General features: G+C 43.0%; 3 protein-coding genes across 7 annotated transcripts; 2 read left to right on the top strand and 1 right to left on the bottom strand.

Annotated features, from left to right (window-relative positions):
• The first annotated feature begins 489 nt into the window (after positions 1-489).
• On the top strand, positions 490-5,029 carry LOC121571983 (E3 ubiquitin-protein ligase RING2-A). 3 transcript variants are annotated; one of them, XM_041883816.2, is made up of 7 exons: positions 490-606; positions 1,929-2,029; positions 2,346-2,506; positions 2,661-2,876; positions 3,092-3,424; positions 3,560-3,791; positions 4,011-5,029. In XM_041883816.2, exons 2-7 carry the CDS (start codon positions 1,952-1,954, stop codon positions 4,203-4,205), a joined length of 1,215 nt encoding a protein of 404 aa, XP_041739750.2. In that variant the 5' UTR covers positions 490-606; positions 1,929-1,951; the 3' UTR covers positions 4,206-5,029. The 3 variants fall into 3 exon arrangements, with proteins under 3 accessions (XP_041739750.2, XP_041739749.2, XP_041739751.2); XM_041883815.2 differs by lacking the exon at positions 490-606 and adding an exon at positions 629-1,379; XM_041883817.2 differs by lacking the exon at positions 490-606 and adding an exon at positions 630-1,379 and having other exon boundaries at positions 3,101-3,424.
• A 555-nt stretch (positions 5,030-5,584) lies between these two features.
• LOC121571984 (40S ribosomal protein S18) lies at positions 5,585-8,467 on the bottom strand. The gene is made up of 6 exons (XM_041883818.1): positions 8,361-8,467; positions 7,585-7,683; positions 7,386-7,472; positions 6,603-6,704; positions 6,301-6,392; positions 5,585-5,704 (listed from the first exon to the last, which is right to left on the bottom strand). The coding sequence occupies exons 1-6, from the start codon at positions 8,361-8,363 to the stop codon at positions 5,629-5,631; spliced, it is 459 nt and encodes a 152-aa protein (XP_041739752.1). The 5' UTR covers positions 8,364-8,467; the 3' UTR covers positions 5,585-5,628.
• A 78-nt stretch (positions 8,468-8,545) lies between these two features.
• LOC121571982 (vacuolar protein sorting-associated protein 52 homolog) lies at positions 8,546-17,221 on the top strand. Of its 3 annotated transcripts, none has more exons than XM_041883812.2 (19): positions 8,546-8,790; positions 9,850-9,937; positions 10,106-10,158; positions 10,314-10,389; positions 10,513-10,580; positions 10,832-11,007; positions 11,230-11,380; positions 11,531-11,631; positions 11,699-11,831; positions 12,164-12,355; positions 12,713-12,868; positions 13,070-13,188; positions 14,432-14,555; positions 14,645-14,740; positions 14,989-15,096; positions 15,362-15,427; positions 15,541-15,652; positions 15,997-16,115; positions 16,361-17,221. In XM_041883812.2, exons 1-19 carry the CDS (start codon positions 8,701-8,703, stop codon positions 16,505-16,507), a joined length of 2,175 nt encoding a protein of 724 aa, XP_041739746.1. In that variant the 5' UTR covers positions 8,546-8,700; the 3' UTR covers positions 16,508-17,221. The 3 variants fall into 3 exon arrangements, with proteins under 3 accessions (XP_041739746.1, XP_041739747.1, XP_041739748.1); XM_041883813.2 differs by having other exon boundaries at positions 9,856-9,937; XM_041883814.2 differs by having other exon boundaries at positions 8,546-8,760.
• The last annotated feature ends 4,842 nt before the right edge of the window (positions 17,222-22,063 follow it).

Genomic DNA, 22,063 nt, shown 5'->3' on the forward strand with positions numbered 1-22,063 from the left:
ATTATCAGGACTATAGACATGAATAAAGCATTTGAGTCTTTGGGTCTGAGAAAAGCACCATAAAAACATTATGTATTATTTGACATATAAACACTGGTTATAATGGCATCATTTGTGAGAAGTCAGTTGTGACAACGTATATTCAGTTGACATGAGTGTTATAACTGTCAATCAGGCAACCCTTTCTCTCAGCCCTATCTGTCTTGACATCTCCCCTTCCTTTCCCTCTCTCTCTCTCTCCACTTTTATCTCTCTCTCCCCCACAAACTTTGTGGGCTTCAAGATGTCCAAGTGCACTTGATCTGCATTTGAAAGACAGACTTATTTAAAATTGTATAAATGTTTCTTAGAAATATAGAATGGAAAAGGTAAGAAATGTACCCCATACAAGAGAACATGCTTTGGTACAGTCTTTAGGACAGTATTGGTGCGCGCATAACCCCCAAATAACCACCAGGGGTAGCTATCAGACAGCTATTTATCTGCTTCGCTATTGTTGGCAATGAGACCTGCCCACGCTGGTAGTTAAAACGTCAACAACAACAACAACAAATTATTCATGGTACTCTTGAGGTCTTCCCATTGTTTTCTATAGGGGAAATATAGGTATGTCTGTCTATTTCGCAATGTGTATATTTTGATTTTTTCAAGTCGGCCACCATTTTAATCATGAGAATCTCCCCTTTGTAATTATGTAAGTCTGGGCAGCGAGCTCACTTGTCATGAAATGCTAGCCCAAAAATAATGTTTTGGAACCCTGAGCTCAGCCCATTGTTTTCCTATGGAGAAGCATGCAGGTCTATTTCGCCAAATATCTCTCAATGTGTATATTTTGATTTTTTTCAAGTCGGACACCATTTCAATCAGGAGAATCTCCTCTTTGTAATTATGTAAGTCTGGGCAGCGAGCTCGGTTGTCATCCATCACTAGACCAGAAATAGTCAGAAGCTTTCATTTGTTCCATACTTCCTCATTACGCAGACATAAGCACTGTTGACACCATCGAGGTGCGGATGTTTACTTTCTACACGAGTTTTTTTTTTTTTCGTCCTAAGAACAGATTGTAGTGGTGATATGAAAAGGGATACATTTTTTTGTGTGCCATTTAGGCAAAATTGAATTCTAAGCATCATTCCAATCAAAATAGGCTCTGCGAACGTTCGATTCAATTCATTTGCTATGGGCTCGCGCTAGTGTTTCAGCTTAGCCAACGTTCTATTGCCGTTTTTCAGCCTTGGGTGAATTTTGACTCGTTCTATTGTCCAGCCTAGCATTGGCACGAGCTTGAAAGTATATCGTTACAATCTAGTGTCCATAACAAGCTAGCTAGTTGTGCTGCTAGCCTAGCCACACCGGCCAGCTGTCCTTCAAATTCCTTGGTAAGTAGCAACTAACTAGGCTAGCTAGTCCCCCTAACTAATTAGACAGCAAGTCACCTTTTTTTTTGGTACGCTAGCTACACAGGGATAGCATGACAATTACGTGGCATTACGATTCCACCGAAGTCTGACAGTTTGCTTAATGCATGTCATTGTGACAAAATACGTTTAGAAAAGTAGTTAGCTAGTTACGATACAACAAAGGAGGACAATGTGCATGACATGTCAAGGAGAGTGTAATGAGATGGACCTAGGCTCGCAACTGTGTTGCTTTGACATTTTACTGTTTTTAGAATAACTAGCTAGCTATCCCAAAACATCTTCCCTTGTGTTTTTACTGCATAATTATTACCTGTGTGCCCAAAGACTTCAGTCTCATTCTTCACTTGTCTTAACAGCTGTCAAACTGGGTTGCTCAGTTGTAATGCTATCAACTGCAATCTAACCTATACACAGATCTTCTCTCACAGTCTATGTAGGCCTAATTACTTAAAAGTAATTGTAATGTGTGTAACATTTCTCTTCAACGTGTGTCATGCGTTTCCATAGATTAGGGGTTTTTAAAACACAAAATGGCGACTCCAGTCAACGTCCAAAACCCCAGTAAGACGTGGGAGCTGAGCTTGTATGAGCTGCACAGGAGCCCACAGGTAATGATAGTCACGTTCCACATATATAAATACTTAAATTACAAATGCATCCAGGTGAGAAGTGATATAACAGCATTGTATTGCATGCCCAAAAAACAGTGCAGTCCATTTATAGTTTCTCAGATAGCAAAAATTGGTGTGAGGAACTGTGGAAGCATTGATCTCACCTACTTGTGAAAGTTCCATGGAAGGAAGGATGCTTTTTTTTGTGCATTTGAAACCAGCCATGGTCAATCAGTTTAAAGCTGACCCTTGAAGGACATGGATGGGCCATAGTTACCTGTATTGTCTGACACATTCCCCTCCCTGCCTGTAGGAGGCGATCATGGACGGCACAGAGATAGCGGTGTCCCCCAGGAGCCTCCACAGTGAGCTGATGTGCCCCATCTGTCTGGACATGCTTAAGAACACCATGACCACTAAGGAGTGCCTCCACCGCTTCTGCTCCGACTGCATCGTCACTGCACTCCGATCAGGGTGAGGGACACACACACAGCTGTAACGATTTGAGGATGACCCTTCATTCTCTCTACTCTGGAGTGGGCTCCAGTTTAAATCTGAAGAGAACCTCCATATTAAAGGTTATGAAATGAAAGCTTCTCTTTAACTCACCCTCATTCCTCCTCCTCAGGAACAAGGAATGCCCCACGTGCCGAAAGAAGCTGGTGTCGAGACGCTCGTTGCGGCGCGACTCCAATTTCGACGCCCTTATCTCCAAGATCTACCCCAGCCGGGACGAGTACGAGGCCCACCAGGACCGGGTGCTGGAGAGACTCAACCGGCTGCACAATAAGCAGGCGCTCAGCTCCAGCATCGAGGAGGGGCTGCGCATGCAGGCGCTTCACAGGTAGGAGATGAGAGGGGATGGGGAGTAGGGTTTATAGGTTTCCCAGAAATCCCAGTTGAAAGATTCTTGGAATCAGGAGAGAGTTGTCAGACGTAGTATGTGGACAAACGAACAACACTGCACAAGTCAGGGAAAGTTCCTCCTTTTATTGAGGATTGGAAGTGTAAAATATTATTATTATTATAAAATGGCTTCTCGCGCTCTGCTCACCCTTGACCCCCCAGAGCCCAGCGAGTGCGCAAACCGGCGCAGGAGAGCGACAACACAACCTTCAGCGGCGGCGAGGACAACGGGGAAGCACGCTCACACCTCTCCCATGACTCCGCTCCCTCCCTCGCGCCACTCCCCCCGAGCCACACGCCCTCCGAAGCCGGGCCCAGCCGGAACCCCAAGCGGCTCAGGGTGTCGGACGGGTCGGGCCCGGAGGTGGATGGGGGCAGCCCCACGCCCCCGCTCCGCCGCCACAAAGAGGGCCCCGGCTTGGAGATAGAGCTTGTGTTCCGCCCACACCCCCTGCTGGTCAACACACAGGACTACAGCCAGACCAGGTGAGGGGTGGGTGGTTATGCAGCTATGAGGTGTTCTGTTATAAATTATTGCAAATTATGGACATTTCAATTCGGAATGTATTCTTGAAGGGTCTTTTTAATTGTTTTGTTTTTATTGACACTCATTCCTCTCAGATATGTGAAGACCACAGCCAATGCAACAGTGGACCACCTGTCTAAGTACCTGGCTCTGCGTATCGCTTTGGAGGACAAACAAGGAGACAGCCAATCAGATGCAGGGACGGAGAAAGGGAAAGAGGGGGGGGCTAAAGGAGAGGAAGTAGCAGCAGGAGAAGGGGCCAGCCTGAAGAATATCAGTGAGAAACAATACACCATCTACATCACAACGTCAGGGGGCCAGTTCTCTGTGAGTACACAAGCTTATCAGTCATCTTTTTTCAGGGTGGGAGCTATTATCAGTGAATTATTTAAATGTATTTGACCCCTTCTCATACTTCGGTCTCATATCTGTCCTTTTTATCTCTCTCTGCTCTACTTTCAACCTCATCCATTGCTTTGTTTTTATTCCTAGCATTCCTTTGACTTGTTCCTCTGGCTCACGTTTCTTTCATTCTCTCTACCTCAGACTCTGAACGGCTCCCTGACTCTGGAGCTGGTGAATGAGAAGTACTGGAAGGTCAGAAAGCCTCTGGAGCTCTACTATGCACCCACCAAGGACCAACAGCCTCAACCATCCCAGCCAAAGTCCCCACAGCCCAAAGAGGGTGAGGAGCCCTCCCTCTTCAGCCTTTATCACTCCCTGTCTCTGACCGCCTACTGATCATGTGTTGGAGAGACTGTAAGATTTCTGTGTGTTACATGTAGCTGCTTCGAAGGTAATCATTGGGAACATTCCATAGATTGCTGAAGGTCTTAAACTTTGTCCTCAGAATCTGATGTTTTTCTGTTTTCAGTAGCTTCAAATGAAACCTGAGTGTGAAGTTGTTTTTAGAATTCCTACAAATCAGATCTGTGTCATCCTTTTTTCCTTCATCTAACGGTTAACTGAAAATGCGGTCTGGACTGGTGCACTCACTGCCAGACAACACATACGTAGTCCAGCCTTCTTTCAAACCACAGACCACAAAGTATTGATGCTTGACATTGCGCCATATTCTGTCAATACATCATTTCAGATTAGCGTGAGGATTTTACATTAGAAAATGCTGTGGAGATTAACCTTTTTCTTTTGAGATTTGGGATGACCAGTGGTCAAAGGATTGTTGAATTGAATATATTCAAGAAAACTGCTATATAACAGTAGATTAAGACTGTTCTAGGCTTGCTTTGAAATTAATGTTTATTTATCAAAGGTATTTAATTTCTTGAAGACCTATGCTGCTTATGGAGAATGTCAAGTAATAATGGTCAGTGGAGTTTATCCTAATGCTAGTTTCACGGCTTTCACTACCTTTATCAAGTCTTACCTGATGCACTTTGTTCTGCTGGCATATGGGTTCTTTTACCTCAGCTTTTCTATGATCTTTGTACAATTAAAGCAATATCCCATTTGGAACTGTTACTCAGCTTGTTATATATTGCAATTCCTCTGTTTCAGAGCCTTAAGATCCAGTCAGCACAATAAAACTGCAAGGATTGCATTGATATGAAACTGGTGCTGTGGTGTTATGACCGATTTGACAGGCCAATTTACTTCGTGAATCAATTCAATGAAACTTGGTTGCATGTTATGAGAACAATTCATGTGTAACACCAAGGTCAACAGTGCAGCATGCAATTCTACATACTATTACAATTAAACAGGTTGCAACTGAACTTATGAGCTCCTCCTAGGACTTCTGACTAATTCCCCTGGTCCTGTTGACAACCTTTTCAATCATACCACATTGTATATGAACGAGTATAGTATACAGTCTTCAAATCCTGGACTTGGTCTGTTTACAGTACTCAGTCCCCTCTTAAGGATCGATTTAGACTTGGACACAACATTGTGGAACATTGATAAATTGACACTGTACAATGAGTCACGAGTTCCATTCATGACATTTCCACAACCTTTGCCTACAGAATGCGGCCCAGGTGAGTGAAATCTCAGACCAATAAGTCTTGCTGACCTTGAGGCTCCGATCTGAGTAGACTATGCAACTACAACAACCGCACCAAAACAACCCAGTATAAAGAGACAACCAAACAATCAAATATATGAACTGTGCATTTATTGACACATGGGGAGCAGGGAGACTTTACTTCTTCTTGGACACACCAACAGTGCGACCACGACGACCGGTGGTCTTTGTGTGCTGGCCACGTACACGTAGACTGAAAGAGAGGGACAGCAAACAGTCAGTCATTACAAATGTATCCAGAAATTCAACATGTAAGGAAAATCCCATACTAATGGAATTTACTAGTCTTTGTAGGACAAAATGATTTGATCACACCGACAGCAGAAGTTGACAAATGTGCTTACCATTATACCATAATTGGTATGCTTACAATAAGCACTTAAGGAACTTGTGCTACACAGAGTTACTGCAATTGACTACAAAATAAGTTGGCTAAATGCCTCCTTGATACATCTCAGCAGTACAGAGATCAATCTACACATTGTTTAGGATCAGATGTTACATAGAACATATTCAAAAGGAGATTCCAAGCATACTATCTATTAAATGCTTTAGTTCAGGGCTGTGTCCAGTAAGCACAAAATGATAGGAAACTGTCCAAATATAGGGATTGAACTCATCCAACAAACTTACATTTTACATGTGCCCTCAAACAACCCAGAACTAAGCAGTATGTGTCTGGGAAACCAGCCCTTTGGCAGAATATTGGGATTTCCCCTTAAAAATATGTTGTAATTAAAATACAGAAAACAGCCATGCAATATAGCTGGACATCAGAAGAGCGCTTACCCCCAGAAGTGCCTGAGTCCACGGTGAGCCCTGATCTTCTTCAGCCTCTCAAGATCCTCTCTCAGCTTGTTGTCCAGACCGTTAGCAAGGACCTACAACATACAAACAATTGTAAGGCTGGACTCTTCGAGACAATTGTACATATTTAACTTTCAGAAATAAAAGTACTCAATTTGTATTGACCGTGCCACGAAGACAAAGGTTTACTTTAGCCAATAGATGCGACGTCAATACAAACTCATGTAGTTTAGTTCCAATTTTGAAAATAAGTCAGACACCGCAAGTCTGCTTCAGTCACGTACCTGGCTGTACTTGCCATCCTTTACGTCCTTCTGTCTGTTGAGGAACCAGTCAGGGATTTTGTACTGGCGAGGATTCTGCATAATTGTCACTACCCTCTCAACCTGGGGACAAATACATCAACATTAGTGAGATGCTTGGTAGAAAAAGACTAACTGATGTAACACAGACTGAGTTCGCAGATGACTGGGCCCCACCATCACAATAACTCATTGAGTGATGCAAGATGATCCATGAAATGAGTGCACATCCTGGAGTCAAACAACCCACACTGTGGTTTATTTGAATCCCAGCCTCATCCCCCCTGCCTGAGTTTCCACAGGCAGTGCAATTCTGACCTTTTTTCACTAATTGGTCTTTTGACCAATCAGATCAGCTCTGAAAAAGATCTGATGCAATTGGTCAAAAGACCCATTTTTTACATTTGAGTCATTTAGTTCATTTTGAGTCTTATCCAGAGCGACTTACAGTTAGTGAATGCATACACGCCTTTTTTCCCTCTTCTCTCCCATACTGGCCCCCCGTGGGAAACAAACCCACATCCCTGCCGGCCAAACCCTCCCCTACCTTGGACGACGCTGGACCAATTGTGCGCCGCCCATGGGTCTCCCGGTCGCGGCCGGCTGCGACAGAGCCTGGACTCGAACCAGGATCTCTAGTGGCACAGCTAGCACTGCGCCACTCGATCAGAATTGGGCTGGCGGTGTAAATACAGCTACTGATGCATACAGCTTTCATGTATAGCTAAACGGTATGTCCACAACTGCCCTCTGCATTCTTCTCACCTCATCATCAGTAAGTTCTCCAGCCCTCTTGCTGAGGTCAATATCAGCCTTCCTCAGGACAACATGGGCATATCGCCTGCCAACACCCTGTGAAGGAAATACACATGAACCATTACCTTAGGTCTCATTCCCACATTAGCCAACTGTGCAGACATCTCTACATGGTCCTGAGAAAGTCATTATTAACAAGCATAGCTACCTTAATGGCTGTGATGGCGAAGGCAATCTTCCTCCTACCATCAATGTTCGTGTTGAGAACACGAAGGATGTGCTGGAACTTCTCAGGAATGACCAGAGACTAGAGAAATGACATAACAAACAGGGTGAATACAGAGATTCACTTAGTTAGCTAACGTTAGCAAGCTAGCTACATCGTTGCTTCCTGAGGCCTGGCAGTGGGCTTTCTAGCCAGCCAGCAAACAGTGTGACTGTATTAACCATTTGTATTTCCACAACCAATGCCTTGAATTAAACACGTAATGTCAAATGTCAGCCTCCAACTGGCCAGCTTGTTACCGTAGTGACGAGGACTGACGTTAACTAACTCGGTAGCGAGTTCTTACTAAATTAGTTCGCATTAGACAACGTTAACAGCAATGAGACCAGCTTACCTAGTTAACATGGACAGCTAAAAACTGCTTGGTTAATAATACCAACCACCAGCACAACAAATTGTGCAAAACTGAGGTTTACAACAAACTATTTTGCGAATAAAACACCACAACCAAAGCCTATATTGACAAAAGCTGTACTTCCATGCAGCGTAGTGTCGGCGCGAAATCGGCATTTCAGCATAGGCAGTTAACTGTACATTTGTGTCAATATATGTAACTTCAATATGATAAATACAGGATAAAAACTCTCAAACACAATGTTAACAATCATATCATAGTTGTACAATTTACAGACTGTCCCAAAAAGCGACGATGAATGCAGATATTTACAATAATCTTCATAGTCCAATTCGGCACTTACCATCTTGGAAGCAGGTTCCGTTCAAAGAGGAAATTCCGAGGCTCTCGCGATGGCTTTTGCCTTCGTTTCGAGAGTTCCCTGAGGAAGTGATTCCATCGGCGTAACTTGTCCGTCTAGGAACATTAACCGATATTAAATAGCTTTTTAAACAAAATACCAATAAATACAATATAAATTACATTTAAAACAGTGTATATTTGTATAATAATTGTATTCAACATATACATACCTTTATTTTCAACAGATTTCAAAATTATCTTTACTAATTGTTTTTCCTCACGTATACCGGGGACATTAGGAAATAGCATACTACGTTTGTGTTTTTTTAGGTTTGGAGGCTATGGCGGAGGGAGCAGTGACTGGAGCTGTGTCCGATGTAAACACAGCTGTCAACTCGACGGTGAATGCCATGTCATATTTACAAGATGAGGTGACGTTAGATAATGTTTCTGGCATACCAGATATATTTATGATAACTTGACTGTTTGACTTTTGTTGCTCTCTGTGTTCTTTACATCGACAACACCAGCTAGCTAGATCTTCTGATCTTCCTATCCTGGCAATCTGATCTGTCTAGCTATCCAAGCTAGCTACCGTTATTTAAATTAACTGTAGTGTTTGTTGTCGTTTTGCCTTATTGTTGTGTTTGCGTCAGAGATGCATTGCATCAGATGCAAGGCTAGCTAGCCAGAGTCACTGATTGCTTGTTAGCAAGTTAAAAACTCTAGTCGATGTTGTTCCTGCACCAGAACTAGCATGCTACCTGCTAAAGTGACTCATACCTCAAAAGTCCCCTCTGGCCCCAAGTCAGAGTAGGCCAGGGCCCTAGACTTTTTTTGGGCCAGGCCTCAGAGGTGGAAACATAAAAATCACCTGTCTAAAACCGACATTGGAAAAGGCCTATTCAAATCCAATCAAATTGTATTGGTCACATACACATATTTAGCAGATGTTATTGCGAGTGTAGCGAAATGCTCCATCAGTGCACTAGTATCTAACAATTCACAACAATACACACATATAAAGTAAAATAATGGAATTAAGAAATATATAAATATTAGGATGAGCAATGTCAGAGTGGCATTGACTAAAATACAGTAGAATAGAATACAGTATATACATATGAAATGAGTAAAGCAGGACAGTATGTAAACATTATTAAAGTGACTAGTGTTCCATTATTAAAGTGACCAGTGATTCCATGTCTATGTATATAGGGCAGCGGCCTCTAAGGTGCAGGGTTGAGTAACCGGGTGGTAGCCGGCTAGTGATGGCTATTTAACATTCTGATGGCTTTGATAGAAGCTATTTTTCAGTCTCTCGGTCCCATCTTTGATGCACCTGTACTGACATCGCCTTCTGAATGGTAGTGGGGTGAACAGGCCGTGGCTCGGGTAGTTATGGAGTAGTTAGCTAACTAATTGAATTGTTCTATCTTCCATTACAAAGTACATTAAAGCCATGTTGATTTACTGTCATTCTGCAACAGATGCAGTCTGACACAGATGTCATGGCCCCTCTCAACCTGGGTGACTTGGACTTGACCACAGACGAGTTCATCTTGGATGAAGTGGACAGTAAGTCCTTCAGCATTATTGTCTTTTGAATGAAGTAATGGTGATATCATCAGGTCAAATTGGTTCATAACCAAATAGTAATTTAGGTAATTAGTTCAGTGTTTTGGATAAATGTAAGAACCAACCTTTATGGAGATTAAACTAGCTACTTTCCTTTACACCCCCCAGTTCACATACAGGCTAATCTGGAAGATGACTTGGTGAAGGAGGCACTGAAAACGGTAAAACCATGGACCATGGCTGCATCATGCATGTCCCTAAACGTCAACACATTTCAGTTTCAATTTTATTTTCTGTTTTCATTTTATATATTGTAAATAAGGCTACATTCCTTCAACTGATGGTTTCCTTTAATCTGAATCTCTGTTTTTTTCAGGGAGTTGACCTCAGGCATTACTCTAAACAAGTGGAGGGTGAACTCCAACGGATTGAACAAGCTTCCATCAAAGACTGTATCCATTCATGGATTAATGTGTTGAATGATTGTGTGAAATAATTAGTGCATTATTTATGGTAATTCCTGATAGATACATTAGTTCACCATGATAGGTAATCCTTGACCAAGCTTGTGTCAGATATCAAGGAGAGCCAGAACATTGCCTCTCTGCACAACCAGATCACAGCCTGTGACTCCATACTGGAGGTGAGTGGATGATGCCCTCAATCAAAAGTATCAAGTGGCTTCATAAGTCCATTCTAAATGGATCCTCATTTTTGCATGTGCAGGGTCTGAAAGAATGCTTTTGCAATTTCCTATGTAAAAATATATAATGAAGCCAATAATAAATCTCTTTCCTCCCCTCGCTCTCTCTCTCTCTCTCTCTCTCTCTCTCTCTCTCTCTCTCTCTCTCCCACCTCCCTCCTCTCTCTATCCTCCCCTCTCTCTCTCTCCAGCGAATGGAGGGCATGCTGAGCGGCTTCCAGAGTGACCTCTCCTCCATCAGCAGTGAGATCCAGACTCTGCAGCAGCAGTCGGTCAGCATGAACGTGCGGCTGAAGAACAGGCAGGCCGTACGCAGCCACCTCAGCCAACTGGTGGATGAGCTGGTAGTGCCCGGCGCTATGATCCAGTAAGGGAGTGTGTGTGTGTTTGTGTTGTATACAGATTTGTAACAATACATGTACCTGTATATATGTTATGGGAGATATAGATAGAAAGAGGGTAGGGAGCACATGTCATATTGATGTCTGTAATGAGAAAGTTACTTGACAGAGTCTCTATGATGTTGTAAGTGTTCCTATGGGCAAGCATGTATTCTAATAAGTGTTCCCCACATTTTGTCCTTCTGCAGGATAATCCTGGAGAGCCCGGTTACAGAGCAGGAGTTCCTTGAGCAGCTCCATGAGCTCAACAACAAGATCAACTTTGCCAAAGAGCTCAGCTTCAGGGAGACTTTGGCCTGCTCTGACATCCAGGACATCGTGGACCGCCTCAAAATCAAGGTGAAGATACACGGAGGGAGGGAGAGAGAGAGAGAGAGAGAGAGAGAATGGGATGGGAAGAGGAGAAGGAGATAAAGTGAGGAATAATGGTGTGTAAGGTAACAAAAAAAAGATATTGTGTATAAAACAGGCTTTTATTTTGTTCCACAGGCTGTCGCAAAGATCAGAGAATTTATCCTCCAGAAGATTTATTCCTTCAGAAAGCCCATGACCAACTATCAAATCCCCCAGAACACTCTCCTCAAGTACAGGTAATGATACAGGCTTAAAAAGCACCACCACAATGTATCTACAAAAATCTAACTTTTTTCTTTGTAGGTTTTTCTATCAGTTCCTCTTGGCAAATGAAAGGACAGTAGCTAAGGAGATCAGGGATGAGTACGTGGACACCATGAGTAAGATCTACTACAGCTACTTCAAGTCCTACAGCGGCAGGCTGCTCAAAGTACAGGTGAGTGAATGACAAGGCGCTAAATCAAATGTTATTGGTCACGTACACATATTTTGCAGATGCAGCGAAATGCTTATGTTTTTAGCTCCAACAGTGCAGTAATACCTAACAATACACACAAATCCCCCAAAATAAAAAGAAATAAATTAAGAAATATCAGAATGAGCAATGTCAAAGTCTGAAGGAGTGAAGGAGGCTACATTTTGAAGTAAAAAATACCTTCTCTTGGTTTATAGGCTCAATATACCTTAATTCATGTTGTTACTTGAATTAGCAGATAATATTTAATACTGTTCTCATAATATCTTCCTTGTGTCTCTTTATGTTGACAGTATGAGGAGGTGGCAGACAAAGATGACCTGATGGGAGTGGAAGACACGGCCAAGAAAGGTTTCTTCTCCAAGCCCTCCCTGAAGAGCAGGAACACCATCTTCACCCTGGGCCAGCGGGGGGCCGTGCTGAGCCCTGCCGAGCTGGAGGGGCCCATCATCATCCCCCACACTGCCCAGAGAGGGGACTGCAGGGTGAGACCACTGGCAGTGCTGCACTACCCAAATCAGACCACCCAAACCATACCAAATACTACTGCACGAGTGTAACAGACATTTTAAATGAAATTACCCTACCTTTTATTATAAGATGCTATGTACTACTTTGAAATCATTTTAACATGCATAGAGTGTAAGGTTGTGAGGCAAAGACACCAAGCCAACCCTAAACGTCTAGATATTGTTAAGCTGTACGGCTCCAATACACCTGTGCTTCTCTCACTACCTTCTTGTCACCACACTCATCTCAAAGGAATGTACAGCGGCAGTTATAATATTAACATTGATGTAGATTATCAAGTCACCCAACTAACCTTCTTCCTCCTGTCTCAGTATCCCTATGAGACGCTGTTCCGCAGTCAGCACTACGCCCTCTTGGACAACAGCTGTCGAGAGTTCCTCTTCCTGACTGACTTCTTCATGGTGGCTGGAAACTCTGCGCTGGACCTCTTCAACAGCGTCATGGGAAAGACACTCAGCTTGTTCCTGGTACGATGAGACTTCTCATACATTGCTGTTACAAAATAGTAAAGGCATAACCCAGCAGTTAATAGTGGAGTCCTTCTTTTTGTAAAATGATAATGGTCTCTAATAATGATATGACTCTTTCTCTATCATGCCTATACCCACCTCTCCCTCCCTCCCTCCTTTCCTCCCTCCCTCCCTCCGCCCTCCTTCTTTCCCCTGCAGAAGAGCATGTCCACCTATGTATCGGACTGCTACGACAGCATCGCTGTGTTCCTGTGTATCCACATCATCCTGCGTTTCAGAGCCATCACAACCAAGAGGGCCATCCCAGCCCTGGATAAGTCAGTAACACTCTCTCAGCGCAAATACTCCAATGACACTCCATACACTTTTAACTCGGAGCATAGTGTTATATGTCACATATCCTATTTCCTGCAGTATGCTATACACTCACCGGCCAGTTTATTAGGCACACGAAAATGGATCGCTCCTCCAGATAGTGAGTCACGTGGCCGTGGCTTGTTATATAAAGCAGGCAGACAGGCTTCGAGGCATTCAGTTACTGTTTGATTGAACGTTAGAATGGGAAAAATGAGTGACCTAAGCGACTTTGAGCGGGGTATGATTGTCGGTGCCAGGCGCACCGGATCCAGTATCTCAGAAACGGCCTCTCTTGGGCTTTTCACACACGACAGTGTCTAGGGTTTACCGAGAATGGTGCGACAAACAAAAAACATCCAGTTAGCGGCAGTCCTGTGGGCGAAAAAAGCTAGTTGATGAGAGAGGTTGAAGGACAATGGCAAGAATCGTGCAAGCTAACAGGCGGGCCACAAACAGACAAATAACGGCGCAGTACAACAGTGGTGTGCACAACGGCATCTCGGAAGGCACAGTTCGTGGATCCTTGTCACGGATGGGCTATTGCAGCAGTCGACCACACCGGGTTCCACTCCTATCAGCTAAAAAATAAGAAGAAGCGCCTCTAGTGGGCACCCAATCAACCACACTGGGTGAGTGGAAAAACATTGCCTGGTCCAACGAATCCCAGTTCCTGTTGCGTCATGCTGATGGCAGAGTCATGATTTGGCGTAAGCCTAATGAGTCTATGGACCCATCCTGACTGGTACAGGCTGGTGGCGGTGGTGTACTGGTGTGGGGAATGTTTTCCTGTCACACGTTAGGTCCCTTGATACCAATTGAGCAACGAACGTTTCCAACACCTTGTAGAATCCATTCCCCGAAGAATTCAGGCTGTTCGGGAGGCAAATGGGGGTCCGACCCGGTACTACATGGGTGAACCTAATATACTGGCCGTTGAGTGTATATTCTATATGTAAGGGGAAAGTCAGAAACAATGTATTGTTAAAACCTATGATACAGTAGTCTTTTTACTGTATGTTCTGTAAAATAGAACGTTTGGGGCCTGACATAAGACATACTAATGTAATTTGTTTAATGGAAATCACATTGATGTCAATGGATTTGGTAAAGATTTGTTAAAAGAAACACATCTTAACTCAGAATCGATCCTTGATGCACATTTTCATATGTCTATTATGTCATTGTTTCTCCATGGGGTGCCAGGTACTGGGAGGCGGTGCTGGAGCTGCTGTGGCCCAGGTTTGAGCTCATCCTGGAGATGAACATTCAGAGCATCCGCAACACGGACCCCCAGAAACTGGGCGTGCTGGACACCAGACCACACTATGTATGAACACACACGTATTTGACGTATTTTATGTATCAATGTCTAATAATACCAGACAGTTGTTGACACCAGTTGTGTTCATGTTTCAGATCACACGCAGATACGCAGAGTTCTCATCTGCCATCGTTAGCATTAACCAGACATTCACCAGCGAGCGAACCCACACCCTCCTTGGCCAACTGCAGGTAGACAACTAAACAACAAGAAAAACAGTAAAATAGTATAAATAGTGGGGATCCTACAATTAGCATGAACATTTGAAATAGTGTTTTGTGTGATTGATATTGGTCCCGTGTAGCTCAGTTGGTATAGCATGGCGCTTGCAACGCCAGGGTTGTGGGTTCGATTCCCACGGGGGGCCAGTATAAAAAAAATGTATGCGCTCACTAACTGACTAAAATGTAATTGATATAGCTACCACTGGTATTTTCAGGTTGAAGTGGAGAACTTTGTCCTGAAGATGGCGGCAGAGTTCCCTTCACGCAGGGACCAGCTCATCTTCCTAATCAACAACTACGACATGATGCTCAATGTACTCATGGTGAGAATAACACAAGTTTAAAACCATGAACATTAATGATTAACTTATTTACCCACCTGAAATGACTCCTTTATTCAGTTATTTACATTTTTGTCATTTAACAGCCGCTCTTATCCAGAGCGACTTTCACGTAGTCGGCTCTGGGAATCGAACCAGGTACCTTTCGGTTACTGGCCCAACGCCCTTAACCGCTAGGCCAAGTCTTCTGAATATACAGAATTAAAATATGTCATGCTGTTTTCCTCTTTTTCTTTCCATGTCATAGGAGAGGGCAGCCGATGACAGTAAAGAGGTTGAGGGCTTCCAACAGCTCCTTCAGGCCAGGAACCAGGTAAAAATGCACAGGGATTCTGGGAAATTGAGTTTTGTCATGTGTGCCAGAGTCACAGATAATCAGAGTTTACTCAAATGAAATGTTTCCCTCTTTCTTTCTCCTTTCATCAGGAGTTTATTGAGGAGATTCTGTCGTCTCCCTTTGGTGGCATGATAGCATTTGTGAAGGAGAGCGAAGCGTTGATAGAGAAAGGGCAGCTGGATAGACTAAAGAATGATGAAGGTGAGTAGAGAGAAAAGATACAGCCCTTTTGATCATTTAATTGTTTGCAGAACGTGCCCTTGTCTTTTTCACGGTAACCTTCTCTTTCTTCTACTTTCCTCCTGTCCTGACTCGTTCTTTATTACCTTTACTGTTTGGACTGTTTGTTTCTACTCTCCTGTGACACCTCTCGCTGTTTGACTTCCACCCAAACGATTGTCTTACATTTCTCCCACACCCTTCTCCCCCTCTCTTCTCTGATCCGCTCTCGCCATACCTCCCATCTCTAAACTCATATTGTTCTCTCTCCCCCCCCTTTCTCAACCCCTCTCTTTTTCTGTCTTTCTTTCTTCTCTCTCTCTCAGCCCGGATCACACAGCTAGTCAGGGGGTTTTCCAGCACATGGAAACAGTCTGTGGAAGCTCTGAGTCAGAATGTCATGAGGTCCTTCACAAACTTCAAGAACGGCACTGGTATCATTCAGGTACTGCCTTCCTCTATGCATTTACTCTAAACAAGTCATAATATTGTACAGTATGTAGTTAAAGAGTATACAGAACTTTTGCCTGTAGGGGTGCTCTTGAGCCAAAAGGGGTCCCTTAAATTGACATAAATATTTTTCTTTTTTAAGATTTAAGCAACCATGAGTTATGGGCTGTTATACGTTTTATTCCTCTGAAGCATATCATTCAACTTTTGACTTTCTACTCCTGTCCTCCTATCCTCCAGGGGGCGCTCACCCAGCTCATCCAGTACTACCATGGCTTCCACAAGGTGCTGTCCCAGCCCACCTTCCGCAGCCTGGCAGTGCGCTCGGAGCTCATCAACCTGCACCACCTCATGGTCGAGGTCAAGAAACACAAGCCCAACTTCTAACTGGACACTTACAAGGGTAGAGACTGAGGAATTATGGGGATGTGATGGATTAAATGAAGGAGCTCAAAATCAGACATGGCCTGATTGGAAACGAGTAGAAGAGTATATCCCTTTGCTTGTGACATCGCTCCACTGATCAAGGACAACGTATTGCACGTGGGAACCTGTCATTTGTGATTTGACATTGTACCAATGTCAATGGGTAAGGTCTTGTGTGAAAGTGCTACCTTTTCATTCATGGGTGCTGGGTTCTTTGCTTTCGGGGAGGGGATAGGGGGATGAAGAGACAGAAATGGGATGAGGAAAGGTTCAGTGGTTATGGGGATTGACAGGAGAGATCACAGAAATCAAAGGCTGTAAGAAGAAATAGAGTAGATGGTCTATTCCAGACAGGGTTGCGCAACTCAGGCCCTCGAGTTGGTGCTGGTTTTCGTTTCTCCCTAGCACATAATTGATCAATTACATTCCCAGGTAGAATCCAAGTAGAATCCAGTCTTTGGATCAGAGAACCAGAGGTGTGCACCCCCAGTCTATTATGATTGTGAGAGGGAGGAGCACGAGGTATCATTGAAGTTCAGTGTGAAAAGGGAAAGAGTGGTATCTCCCGGGCCCTTGTTCTGTGTTCTCATACATGTACAGTAAACAAAAATATAAACGCAACATGTTACGTGTTGGTCCCATGTTTCATGAGCTGAAATAAAAGATCACAAAAAGCTTATCGTGCACAAATTGTTTTACATCCCTTTTAGTGAGCATTTCTCATTTGCCAAGATAATCCATCCACCTGACAGGTGTGGCATATCAAGAAGCTGATTAAACAGCATGATCATTACAGGTGTGTGCACCTTGTGCTGGGGACAATAAAAGCAACTCTAAATTGTGCAGTTTTGTCACACAACACAATGCCACATGTCTCAAGTTTTGAGGGAGCATGCAATTGGCATGCTGACTGCAGGAATGTCCACCAGAGCTGTTGCCAGATAATTGAATGTTAATTTCTCTACCATAAGCCACCTCCAATGTCGTTTTAGAGAATTTGGCAGTACGTCCAACCGGCCTAACAACTGCAGACCACTTGTATGGCATCGTGTGGGCGAGCGGTTTGCTGATGTCAGCATTGTGAACAGAGTGCCCCATGGTGGCTGTGCGGTTATGGTATGAGCAGGCATAAGCTATGGACAACGAACACAATTGCATTTTATCTATGTCAATTTGAATGCACAGAGATACCGTGACGAGATCCTGAGGACCAGTTTCGTGCCAGTCATCCGCTGCATCACCTCAAGTTTCGGCATAATAATGCACAGCCCCATGTCGCAAGGTCTTGTAAACAATTCCTGGAAGTTGAAAATGTTTCAGTTCTTCCGTGGCCTGCATACTCACCAGACATGTCACCCATGAGCATGTTTGGGATGCTCTGGATTGATGTGTACGACAGCGTGTTCCAGTTCCCGCCAGTATCCAGCAACTTCGCACAGCCATTGAAGAGGAGTGGGACAACATTCCACAGGCCACAATTAACAGCCTGATCAACTCTATGTGAAGGAGATGTGTCGCGCTGAATGAGACAAATGGTGGTCATACCAGATACTGACTGGTTTCTGATCCACGCCCCTACCTTTTTAAAAAGGTATGTGTCTGTGACCAACAGATGCATATCTGTATTCCCAGTCATGTGAAATCCATAGATTAGGGCCTAATGAATTTATTTCAATTGACTGATTTCCTTATATGAACTGCAACAATATTTTTGTTCAATACAGTTAAGGTCGGAAGTTTACATACACTTAGGTTGGAGTCATTAAAACTCGTTTTTCAACCACTCCACAAATGTCTTGTTAACAAACTATAGTTTTGGCAAGTCAGTTAGGACATCTACTTTGTGCATGACACAAGTAATTTTTCAAACAATTGTTTACAGACAGATTATTTCACTTATAATTCACTGTACACAATTCCAGTGGGTCAGAAGTTTACATAAACTAAGTTGACTGTGCCTTTAAACAGCTTGGAAAATTCCAGAAAATGATGTCATGGCTTTAGAAGCTTCTAATATGCTAATTGACATCATTTGAGTCAATTGGAGGTGTACCTGTGGATGTATTTCAAGGCCTACCTTCAAACTCAGTGCCTCTTTACTTGACATCATGGGAAAATCAAAATAAATCAGCCAAGACTTCAGAAAATAAATTGTAGACCTCCACAAGTATGGTTCATCCTTGGGAGCAATTTCCAAACGCCTGAAGGTACCACGTTCATCTGTACAAACAATAGTACGCAAGTATTAACACCATGGGACCATGCAGCCGTCATACCGCTCAAGAAGGAGACGTGTTCTGTCTCCTAGAGATTAACGTACTTTGGTGCGGAAAGTGCAAATCAATCCCAGAACAACATCAAAGGACCTTGTAAAGATGCTGGAGGAAACAGGTACAAAAGTATCTATATCCACAGTAAAACTAGTCTTATATCGACATAACCTGAAAGGCCGCTCAGCAAGGAAGAAGCCACTGCTCCAAAACCGCCATAAAAAAGCCAGGCTATGGTTTGCAACTGCACATGGGGACAAAGATCGTACTTTTTGGAGAAATGTCCTCTGGTCTGATGAAACAAAAATAGAACTGTTTGGCCATAATAACCATCGTTATGTTTGGAGGAAAAAGGGGGACGCTTGCATGCCGAAGAACACCATCCCAACCGTGAAGCACGGGGGTGGCAGCATCATGCTGTGGGGGTGCTTTGCTGCAGGAGGGACTGGTGCACTTCACAAAATAGATGGCATCATGAGGAATGAAAATTATGTGGATATATTAAAGCAACATCTCAAGACATAAGTCAGGAAGTTAAAGCTTGGTCGCAAATGGGTCTTCCAAATGGACAATGACCCCAAGCATACTTCCAAAGTTGTGGCAAAATGGCTTAAGGGCAACAAAGTCAAGGTATTGGAGTGGCCATCACAAAGCCCTGACCTCAATCCTATAGAACGTTTGTGGGCAGAACTGAAAAGGCGTGTGCGAGCAAGGAGGCCTACAACCCTGACTCAGTTACACCAGCTCTGTCAGGAGGAATGGGCCAAAATTCACCCAACTTATTGTGGGAAGCTTGTGGAAGGCTACCTGAAACGTTTGACCCAAGTTAAACAATTTAAAGGCAATGATATAAAATACTAATTGAGTGTATGTAAACTTCTGACTCACTGGGAATGTGATGAAAGAAATAAAAGCTGAAATAAATCATTCTCTCTACTATTATTCTGACATTTCACATTCTTAAACTAAAGTGGTGATCCTAACTGACCTAAGACAGGGAATTTTTACTAGGATTAAATGTTAGGAATTGTGAAAAACTGAGTTTAAATGTATTTGGCTAAGGTGTATGTAAACTTCTGACTTCAACAGTATACTATAGTGGCACAGTAAATGAAGTCATTCCAATATGTTATAATCTAAGTTTATTACAATCACAAGGCTGTAAAGGACCATCACATGCTTGTTTGTGTCATTTTCAATGCTTTACAGTGGCTTGCGAAAGTATTCACCCCCCTTGGCATTTTTCCTATTTTGTTGCCTTACAACCTGGAATTCAAATTGATTTTTTGGGGGTTTGTTTCATTTGATTTACACAACATGCCTACCACTTTGAAGATGCAAAATATTTTTTATTGTGAAACAAACAAGAAATAAGACAAAAAAACGGAACTTGAGCGTGCATAACTATTCATCCCCCCAAAGTCATTACTTTGTAGAGCCGCCTTTTGCAGCATTTACTGCTGCAAGTCTCTTGGGGATATGTCTCTATAAGCTTGGCACCTCTAGCCACTGGGATTTTTTCCCATTCTTCAAGGCAAAACTGCTCCAGCTCCTTCAAGTTGGATGGGTTCCGCTGGTGTATAGCAATCTTTAAGTCATTCCACAGATTCTCAATTGGATTTCGGTTCTGTCTTCTACCCATTAACTCGTCGAGAGGTCTGTGCTTTGACTAGGCCATTCCAAGACATTTAAATGTTTCCCCTTAAACCACTCGAGTGTTGCTTTAGCAGTATGCTTAGGGTCATTGTCCTGCTGGAAGGTGAACCTCCATCCCAGTCTCAAATCTCTGGAAGACTGAAACAGGTTTCCCTCAAGAATTTCCCTGTATTTAGCGCCATCCATCATTCCTTCAATTCTGACCTGTTTCCCAGTCCCTGCCGATGGAAAAACATCCCCACAGCATGATGCTGCCACCATTTGAGTCTCATCTGAGCAGAGTACCTTCTTCCATATTTTTGGGGAGTCTCCCACATGCCTTTTGGCGAACACCAAATGTGTTTGCTTATTTTTTTCTTTAAGCAATGGCTTTTTTCTGGCCACTCTTCCGTAAAGCCCAGCTCTGTGGAGTGTACGGCTTACAGTGGTCCTATGAACAGATACTCCAATCTCCGCTGCGGAGCTTTGCAGCTCCTTCAGGATAATCTTTGGTCTCTTTGTTGCCTCTGATTAATGCCCTCCTTGCCTGGTCCGTGAGTTTTGGTGGGCGGCCCTCTCTTGGCAGGTTTGTTGTGGTGCCATATTCTTTCCACTTGTCAATAATGGATTTAATGGTGCTCTGTGGGATGTTCAAAGTTTCTGATATTTTTTTATAACCCAACCCTGATCTGTACTTCTCCACAACTTTGTCCCTGACCTGTTTGGAGAGCTCCTTGGTCTTCATGGTGCCGCTTGTTTGGTGGTGCCTCTTGCTTAGTGGTGTTGCAGACACTGGGGCCTTTCAGAACAGGTGTATATATATACTGAGATCATGTGTCACTTAGATTGCACACAGGTGGACTTTATTTAACTAATTATGTGACTTCTGAAGGTAATTGGTTGCACCAGATCTTATTTAGGGGCTTCATGGCAAAGGGGGTGAATACATATGCACGCACCACTTTTCCATTATTTATTTTTTAGATTTTTTTTAACAAGTTATGTTTTTCATTTCACTTCACCAATTTTGACTATTTTGTGTATGTCCATTACATGAAATCCAAATAAAAATCCATTTAAATTACAGGTTGTAATGCAACAAAATAGGAAAAACGCCAACGGGATGAATACTTTTGCAAGGCACTGTATTTAACATAAATTAAGATTACATTGCTGTAATAAAATTGAACAACAAAACAACAATCCCACTTTTATTATATATTACTATTATGAGTAGTATGTATGTAATAATCAAAATCACTGAACTTCAAAACTAAATATGATCTCAGGTTTTCATACCAATTAATGTAAAATGAACAAACAAAACTAAGTCTACGTAACTTCCAGAAATAAAAACTAGTCTTTATTTAAAGAGACTTTCCTGTCAAAATCTGGATTGGGTTCAATTCAACTTTATTCTTTGTTACAGAATTGGATTGACCTAAACTCTGTATAATACATGGAGCAGTAAGCTATGGCCTACACTGCGAAAGTGGCATAACACTGAATAAATTAGATGTTATTTTCTGGACACAGATTAAGTCTAGTCCTGGCCTAGAAAGCAGTTTCAATGAAGATTGTCTTGAGCTCGCTTTTAAGTTAATTAGGACTA

The sequence above is a fragment of the Coregonus clupeaformis genome, chromosome 8, assembly GCF_020615455.1.
Source record: "Coregonus clupeaformis isolate EN_2021a chromosome 8, ASM2061545v1, whole genome shotgun sequence".
Classification (NCBI taxonomy): domain Eukaryota; kingdom Metazoa; phylum Chordata; class Actinopteri; order Salmoniformes; family Salmonidae; genus Coregonus; species Coregonus clupeaformis.